Source organism: Micropterus dolomieu, linkage group LG19, assembly GCF_021292245.1.
Source record: "Micropterus dolomieu isolate WLL.071019.BEF.003 ecotype Adirondacks linkage group LG19, ASM2129224v1, whole genome shotgun sequence".
Lineage (NCBI taxonomy): Eukaryota > Metazoa > Chordata > Actinopteri > Centrarchiformes > Centrarchidae > Micropterus > Micropterus dolomieu.
This window is the reverse complement of record NC_060168.1, coordinates 28,314,811-28,324,203: the sequence shown is the minus strand read 5'-3', so window position 1 is coordinate 28,324,203 and position 9,393 is coordinate 28,314,811. Positions and strand designations below refer to the sequence as shown.

General features: G+C 39.3%; 1 protein-coding gene across 1 annotated transcript; it reads right to left on the bottom strand.

Annotated features, from left to right (window-relative positions):
• Positions 1 to 6,124: 6,124 nt before the first annotated feature.
• lbx2 (ladybird homeobox 2) lies at positions 6,125 to 7,709 on the bottom strand. Its single transcript, XM_046031254.1, has 2 exons — positions 7,385 to 7,709; positions 6,125 to 6,604 (listed from the first exon to the last, which is right to left on the bottom strand). Exons 1-2 carry the CDS (start codon positions 7,707 to 7,709, stop codon positions 6,141 to 6,143), a joined length of 789 nt encoding a protein of 262 aa, XP_045887210.1. The 3' UTR covers positions 6,125 to 6,140.
• Positions 7,710 to 9,393: the final 1,684 nt, after the last annotated feature.

Here is a 9,393-nt window from a genome sequence, read left to right as displayed (position 1 = left end):
ATTTTAAAGTCCTGCCACAAATTTTGCACTCTGACTTGAGCAGCCATTGTTATTTTGAAGTGATTCCTGTGCAGCTTTGGCTTTATGTTTGGGGCTATTGTCTTACTAAAAAATAAATCATCTCCCAAGTTGCAGTTCTTTTGCAAACTGCGGCAAGTTTTCCTGTAGGATTATTCTGCACTGATTTTGGTTTCTACATTCCCAGGCCTTCTGGGGCCTGCTTTTTATTATATAATATTTTTCTGGTGATGTTGCTGTGTTTTGATTACACCAAACATCATAGACTCTTCTTCCTTTTTAGTTTCAGTCATCTTTCATGCCCTCCGGCAAGCTTTAGATTGTGAGTTTTTTTTAAACAGCCATAAAGCTGTGACTGGTGAGTCTTAACAGCAGTTTTGTGTCTCTTATCTCGACCATGTAACTCATAGCTCCTTTGGGATCCACACAGATCTCTTTGTGGCCTCTCACTGTAGTGCTATTCTGTCAGAAATCGTCAGATTTACAGCTGTGCCATGTTCTTTCAGATTTTATAATTGTCATTACATGTCATCTGGGCGATATTCAGTGCCTTGGAAATTGCCGTTATCCCTCTTCTGAATGGTTCAGTAAATGTGTCAGATTTGTTTGTAATATTGTGTTCATGATGAAGCCTTCTAGATGCAGGTGTGTTTAAGATTACTTCACACATTCATTATACAATCGTGGCCAAAAGTATGGGCACCCCTTCATGTCTGTCACATAATGCACTACTTCTCCCAGAATATTGTTGCAATATCAAATGCGTTGGTATTGTCAAGTTTATTTCTTTTGGTTGCATTGGAACAACAATTGGACAACTCTTTTCTCTTCTTTCTTTTGTCCATGCTCAGTGTGGTATGCACAGCACAAAGGTTGAGTCAACCTTTCTCCATTTTAGTTGGCTCCAAGTGTGATTTCTAAATTGCCAGCACCTGTGAATTTCTACAGGTAAGTTTAATTACAAATTAAAGGAGCATCACATGCTTCAAATACAATTATTTATGAAGACTGAAAAGGTGGCAATACTTTACACCAGTCCATTATTGGAGTTCTGTTTGGAATGTCTCACATTTGGCTATTTTGCTGTTTGGTTTCAATGCAAACAAAATAAATAAACATGAGAATACCAAAGCATTTATACTTGCAACACTTTTCTGTGAGAGGTAGTGTGACAGACATGTAGACATGTGCTCAGATTTTTGGCCATGACTGTACACAGGTGATTTTAATTCTATTTATTGTGCAACTTCTAAAAACAGATGATTTATGTCAGGCAAATATTTGCTTTTACTGATGTTGTGTTTATTAAATCAGTCTTGTGTTTTCATTTGGATATTAAAAGGACCTTTGTGTTCCAACAGTGCCAAAACATCCTATTTAATCCACTTTTTATTGATTTATTATTCTAAAACAGTAAAATATTTTAATAACTGAATTCAGGGCAAAAACTGTGGCAAAATAATTTTGCCACAAGGTCTATCAACAACTGCTCTGGACCTTGTTTAGTCAAGGTCAGAAATTGACTATCAGTCTCAATTTTTATACACACTTGTGTAGCTCTTGATCTTTCTTGACCTTGTCAAAATCACAAAGTCATGGAAAGGTTATAAAAGGCCTTCTTAAAGATCATTATGATTTTACTTTGATTGTTTAGGGCAACCTGCACTCAGAAAGTCATGGTTGAGGTTTTTGGGTTTTTTTGGCGACTTAAAAGGGGGCTTCAGTCAATTATCATTGCATTTCCATAATTGTGGGACTCCAAGAGACAAAAATTAATGCTCGAAATTGATGCAGCAGAGGCCGAGATATCCTGACTTTTCATTCCAAGTGTGGCCCAAGTTCCAAAAATGCTGGAGAGTATACATTTCCTAATCCGACTCAATAGCATCTTTCATTGCACCCTGCACACTGACAAATGCCTACAACTTCACACCCCCAGTTTGTAAGCAAGTTTGCTGTTATAAATCTGTGGTCTGCAAACCCAATTGGAGACTGCTCTCATTAGAGTTAGACTTTAGACAGCTCCCTCCACAACCGCAAAATACATTAAAGAACTGTTTACACAGGAGCTGTACTCCTCATGACGAGTAAACTTGGCTTCATGTGTAAAGTCTCTGGCGTGAGTGTCCCTTCAAACAGTTTAGACACAAAATGTAAAAGCTGCTAAAGCCAACTGGCATACCACCTCTTGTTTAAATGTTTATGTGACACACTAACTGTGGTGAGTTTTTATTGCACATTTTCGAGGCTCACAGAGAAAACTGTAAGGCGTGGTGGATTTTTTGCAGTCTGCACTGTGAAGCTTGACAGGGATTGGTACTTTTGACCCTGTTCACAATTTCATTCAAAACATAAACTTCCACCCAGACACACAACCTCTTTATATTTGCAGAATTTCACTGACAGGTCATCTGTAACTAACTGTTTTGCACTGAAGAAAATCCTCCTAGATCAACACTAGGGGGCACACTTGGTGCTTTTCAGACATCAGGGACAGGAGGCAAGCTTCGATTTGTATCTTGTCCAGAGTGAAAGGAAATACTCTGATAACCTGACCTGGGCTGATAATATATACAAGCTTTGCCTATTCTGTCTCTACTCTTTCTAAGTAGACTGCGGCAGCAGTCACATATGAGCAGCACTTTACTACATTGCGCTGGTAGCATCTTGAATATCCTATTGAGAAATGGCTCTTAAGTACAAAATAACACAGTAATGTTCTTAAGGGAATGTTTAACATTGTGAAGGTAAAACAGCTAGTTTGTAATTGTATTTCACTGCTGTACAAAGTAAAATATCAGTTTAGATTTTGTATAAAAGAAGACCATGTGTTCATCAAGGGCAGAACAGTTTTCCATTTTACTGCAGAGGTCAAAAACCTGGAATAATGTAGCTGTGGAGTAAAGACGCACCAGATAACAGAAGGAGATATGCCATAAAGAACAGTTTGGTCTTATTTTCCAAAAGCAATTTCCACTTTGTTTTAAGATTAGATATTATTTTATATTTTTCCAATGACCTTAATAACATCCTGAAGTTAATCTGAACCTTTTGCTGTATTAGAGCAGGCCCATGTGACCATGTTTTTAAATTAAAATGAACTCACTGAAATCCTGCACAACTGGTCAGTATCATTACACACACACAGACACACACATGTATGTTTTGGGGTTTCCCCTAACCACTCTTCTAAAACCTGAGCAAGTCCCTTCACGGCACTGCTATGTTGAAAAACCAATAACCCCTTGAAGCTGTGACTTTTAGGCCAAAATAGGCAATTTCAGGTGTCTGGCAGCTTGGTTAGATTGCAACACGTCTTTCTTGTCACCTCTAGGCTTTAATTTTTATGATCATAATACACTGGAAAAATGGGTATCTAGATGTGGCCCCCAACAACAATGGGTATCTAGATGTGGCCACTGACTTTGGAGAGCCACTGACTGCTGGTGTGTATAATTCATTTATGTCACTAACGGTAGCACCATCATAGATGTAATGCCATTTTAAGGAAAACATTCAATCTAAGATGGGAATACAGCTGTGATGTTGAAAGTTAAGTTATTGATACAGTAATTTAAATAGCAGTTAACCACAGTTTAATGGTAAATGGGTAAATGGCTTAGATGTTATGTATCCTTCAGTTTTACATTTCAAAAGATAAAATAAAACACAAGCACATATAGGAAAATAAGATAAAGGAATAACTGCTAATTAGACTTGTGCAATTTACAATTCATTTCTAAAGTCTGTCAGTCCAGTGATACAGTGATATTCTTGTCCTGTATATTTTTATAAATAAAACGTTACAGCTGGATCCGGATGTTTAAGGCAGAGTATATCAATTGACTTTTATTTAAAGATCCATCGTCTATGTTGTTCCCCCTGCCAATCCAGAGGGGCTCCATAATAAAAGGCTTGACTTTTCAACCTCCACGATTCCAGCCGATTACTTCTATTGTGTGCGCCAGCCTGCTCATTTACCCACCAAAAAAAAAGGGGGGGGGGGGGGGGGGGGGGGGAGGGGGATTCGGTCCTAACAAGATCATAAGTTTCCTTGAAGTTTGAAGTTCTCCGATTGTCTCATCTAAGAAAAAAGGTTTTAATTCGTAAGTGGCATGTGGGAGCTCACTGATTCCATGTGTGTCCATTGCGTTTTCTTAATTATCCAGAAAAAAAATTATATATATATATATATATATATATATTTAAAATGCCTTACAAATAAGTGAAGTGAAAACTTATTGACAATTAATGAGTCTATATTTTAGGGAATAAAAGAGATCCCACAGAGGTCTGATCTGAATTAGAAACGTCTGATTTTAAAATTCCATTTCAATATCTAGAAGATGAAAATGTGAATTACTTGGTTTGTTTTCTCGAATAACCTCAAAATATTTGTTAATGAAGGTTTAACACTTCCCTTATAAATAATTTCTCTAAATTAATTTAAAAATGGGCTCAGAGGGTAACATGCTGAAAAATAAAAAGAAGATGCGAAAATAAAAAGAATATCTTGTCAGTCGGTTAAAACTTTATTGAAACTATCTTACTTGTTTTAGGATAAATAACATGTTATCACTAAATAACACGCGCCTCCCTTCCCATACACACACACACACACAGACACACACACACTCTTTTACACACACTTAACTTTTGATCCCATTACAAAACTGTCGCAAATGGTCAGCCAGCAGCAGTACTGCCTCCCATTGAGGTTTATTCATTAGGATCCTCACACTAACACATTTGCTATTCATGGGAGACTTCTTTTTTTTTCACTCTTACCAAACACACTCGAGTCAAGAGTGGCAGATGCGTGCCATTATTGCCCACGGCTCGGTGGAAGCTGTTTTATGTAAGGCAAAGGCGGGTTAACCTAATCAATCATGTCGACTAGTTGTGTTAAAGACGATTCATAGGAGTAGGAAGAAAACATATGGCGCAGGGGTGGGAGCAAGCTTTTCTTAACACTGCAGCCAGACCGGGACCTTCTTGTGACAAGATGTATTCAAAGCCGAGCGAAAGAATGGGAATAAAGGCAGTGGACGGCTGCTAATTGAAGTCATAGCACTTCGAGGCTGAAAGCAGAGGTCAATTATGCATAAGGGTCACATTTTACCAAGCTGAGCAGATTGTTTTGGGTGAACATTTTATGAATTCCCTTAATCTCTCTGGACAAATCCCCATGTTATTATATTCTGATAGAAATCATATTGGACGTTAGTGTGACTTTATCTCATATAGGCATTCCTATAGTTCTCCATAGTCATTTTTTGTGACCTTCTCGTTAGTAACTTTCCTTTAACAACATAATTTCTTATGGTCTAGTCATAATATTATAGGGCCACCTTCCAGTGCTTCCTTCGTTTTAAATTTAGGATTGTATTCTTTATGCATAATCACACATCCAACCGTGCTGAAAGCTTCTTGAAATATCATATAACCTTTATTTACATAGATGCTGATTAAATAGAATGTTACAATAAAATTATCGCATAGGATGTTTGATATATATACAGAACTCAGAGCGTGAAGTTTGCAGTCGATATTAATAGTGATGTCTCCGGTGCGCTGCGAACTGGCCTGCATGCTTGCAGAAACACTTTTCGTTCAGAACAAAAAATAATAATTTTACACTTAAGAGGGGATAGAATGACATCTCGACCCCGAGCAGTGCATGTAAAAAAAACCACAACGGGTGAAGAGGATTCATTTAAATATTTGGCAGATCCAATTTCTTTAACAGAAGAATGAGAATAAATGACAAACAAAAGCAATTGCACAACTCTCCATCCCCCTTAAAACGAACGTGAAAAATTAAAAATGTTTACAGAATTTTCAGTCTTACTGTACCATAACAGTCTGTCTGAAAGGAAAGTAGATATTCCTCAAATATTGTGGTGAAACTTAAACGACAAACGCGGAAAGCTTTACAAGTCCAATTAATAAATTAAAATGGAGGAAAAAAAGAGGAAGAGGAGAAAAAAAACTTTCCTGAAATGTTTTTATGTATATATTCTCCTTTTTGTCGATATCCGTGCAAAAGTTTGGGAAGAAAATGCCCCCTTTTAATATTCTTTTTTTGTTGTTGCTTATGAAAATCACAGGCCCCCCGAATGTCAATCGTCCACCTCAATTTCCTCGTCGTCCTCCGAGAATTCATCCGTAGTTTGGTCTCTGGAGGAGGAGGGTGACTGTGGGAAGGCCCGGTGTCCTTGCGAGGTCGGGGAGATACTGGGCGATCTGGCCCCGGGGCCCCCACCCTGGGGCTCCTCAATGTTTTCCATGGTGACGAGCTTTTGCAGGGTCTGTGGGGTGATTTTCTTTAGCGATTCCACGTCAGCTTTCATCTCTTCCAGGTCCCTCTTGAGTTTGGCCCTGCGGTTCTGAAACCAGGTGATAACCTGCGCGTTGGAGAGCCCCAGCTGCTGCGCGATCTGGTCGCGATCGGCCGGAGAAAGGTACTTCTGGTACAAAAACCTCTTCTCCAGTTCGTAAATCTGATGGTTCGTGAAGGCCGTCCGCGACTTTCTCCTCTTTTTAGACGTCTGCCTCTGTCCGAAAGCGTTTACATGCTCACGACCTTGGATGGGTGGGAGAAGAAAACATACAAGACGCATGAAACAACGCAAGGGTCACTTCCCCCCCCCCTCCCAAACTGCAACAGAGAGCACTGATTATCACGCTTATCCTCGGTTTACATGTTTGGTTATGTATTTTTTCTTAAAGCAAAATACTAGATTTATTTCACTTGATTTCAGTAACAAGGAGACACATTTTAAGAACTTTGCTGAATCAAGAGTCATGTCTGGATATCTCTGAGCTGATCATTTAGTACCGACAACATTGTCACATAAGTAAATATGCACTGAAAATAAGTGAAATATTTCATTCCAATGGCGAATTCCCCCCATGTTTTGTTCCAAATAAGAATTTCACCATTAGAAGTGTTGGGTTCATTATTGTTTCAGTGCAACAGAAATTTACATAGTCAGTGTGTCATTTAAATGCATATGTCATTCTGTCAGTTTGTATCCAACATAGCACTGTATGGAGTAGGCCATAATGGCTAAATACATTTTTGACAACACACACTGGATATTAGCCAGTAAATTAGCCAGTTTTAGCAGATCATATGCATGCACACTTAAATGTGTAATTTCCCATTTCTTATATTTTTAAGCATTCCCATACTGCTGTCCTATCATTACCACATTTAAACTCAAAGCAAACCCAGTTAGCACTCATCTCAGCGGTGTGTTTGGTTATTATTGCGTTCGATTCCCTTCAAAACATTTTAAAAGTTGTTCGGTCCTCCTGAAAATCAACATTTTACATTAAATTAAATACAGAACGTCTTTACCTTCTGCTGCTTGGATAACGCTGACTTCCAGACCCTTAAACGTTTTGCTGGCCAGCTCTTCCAGCGCGCACAGCGGTGAGGAGGGAGTGGTGATTCCGTTCCTGGCAGAGTTGGAGCCCGTCACTTTCTCGAGCACTCTGGGCGGACAGATACTGGCGACCGACTTCTTTACCGAGGGTTTGTTAAGAATATCCTCAATGCTGAACGGCGTTAAAGGCTTGTTGGAGTTGGCCGGCGGGGGCAGCTGGTCCAAGGGAGCCCGTCTCCTCTCGTCACCGCTGGACTGCAACACAGAACCTGACTTCATGTCTTTACTGGAGGTCATCGCAGTCCCTAAGAATCGCTGCTTCCAGAAAAGTTGATTATTTCATTCAAATGGCAGTTTCGTCCACAAGTGTTTCCTCTGGTGCTCAGCGTTTTCGTAGACCCCCTCTATATTTTGACACTCAAAGCCGAATGCCGCAACTTAGCACGCCGGAAAGCTTTCCTCCAAAATAACCATGCTTCGGGCGTAGTGTAAAGTCAGCCTGACTGTATTCCCCCTCAGAGAGTCGCAGTTCCTCTGCCAAGCTCCATGTAGAACTTTATGCAGTAACAGACTGGAGGGGGGTGAATCCCTGCAAGGGGATAAAGCTGTATCAAGCAGCAAGAAAAAGAAAGTGACTGCTAACGAGTTATTGTTGATTGGGCGAAGTTCAATTAGAGAAACACTACACTACTCGCTGACCCGCTGCTGCGTCTTAAAGGGCCGGACCATAATAACTAATTGGACGTGGGGAATAGGAGGAGTCTGTTGCTGCAGAGGAGTAAGATGCCCTGAAATGTTTATGCATCTGTTTCCCTCTGCTGGTGTATTCTTATAGAAAGGGAGAGTTGGTGGTCATTAAAATAGCCTACTGATACCAGCATCTTTACATTATGGAAAAATTTGGAGGAACACTGAGCCAACAACAACTCCTGCCGTGATATTAATTTTGTCATTTTCATGCGTAATTACGCATACAGCTACGCTAATGTGCACTGTAGGTACTGTGTTGCACGGGGATTTGCCTTAAAATAGCCACAGTGAGCACATTGGACCTGATTTTGAAGTCTGTTAAAATGGTTTGCCTACAAGTAAACAGAAGCTGTTCAGGTTAACCCATTGCTCAACATGACAGGTGATGGATTTTTCATTTTTTGTTATTGTTCTTGACAGCAGATATGTAGCCTGCTTCTAATCTGAAACAAAACAATATTTAAAAATATTTATTTTATTTATTTTGATATCACTTTAATAAATAAGATAAGATAAAAAGGCTTCATCTCTGAGACCGGAGCCATAAATTCTTTTAAAAACTGAAAAAAAAAAAAAAACAGACGAAAGAAAAGACAAAAATGCTCAATTTGTTGATGTTGTCTATTAATTTTTGTTCCTGCAGTTTGTTTATGTTCTATTATTTTTCCTTGACATCACACGTGCTTCAGTGTCACCCTCCTGTAAAACCTAGGGTTACAGTGAAATTTAATGCGGTAGCGTGAAACGTGCGGATAATAAAGGTGACGCCGTGCTGTGGCAGAGTCTGTGGACTGAGAATATGAATATTACTAATGGGGGTTTAGGATGTGAAGAGAGAAATGGATTAGAGGGACAAAACGGGGACGCCGAGGAGAGCAGCAGGTACGTCTGCTCAGAGGAAACACACCTTGTTTTATTTAAGGTTTATCAAGTTGCACATATTTAACTGTAGTCGCCGCTTCGGTCCTTCATTCGTTTCAATGCATTTTTCAGATTGCATATATCATGTAGGCAGAACAAAATAGCCTATACACTTTGCACAAAAAGTGCAAGCTGCAGAAAATGGTAGCCTACATGAAAGGATTTTTTAAAAACACCTGAGGTGTCATAGAGACAGCAAACAGACATTTCTCCCCAATGAAATGGAAAAACCGCTTCTTCTCACAGTACACATTTTGAATGAATTATAATCGATGCGCCAACTGCTGACACAAACCAGAGCCTAAATAAA

Excerpts from the sequence above, each read along its gene's own strand:
- lbx2 (XM_046031254.1), bottom strand. The coding sequence starts at position 7,709 with ATGACCTCCAGTAAAGACATGAAGTCAGGTTCTGTGTTGCAGTCCAGC. Across the intron at positions 6,605-7,384 it reads CGTTATCCAAGCAGCAGAAG|GTCGTGAGCATGTAAACGCT; the intron begins GTAAAGACGTTC and ends CACCCATCCAAG.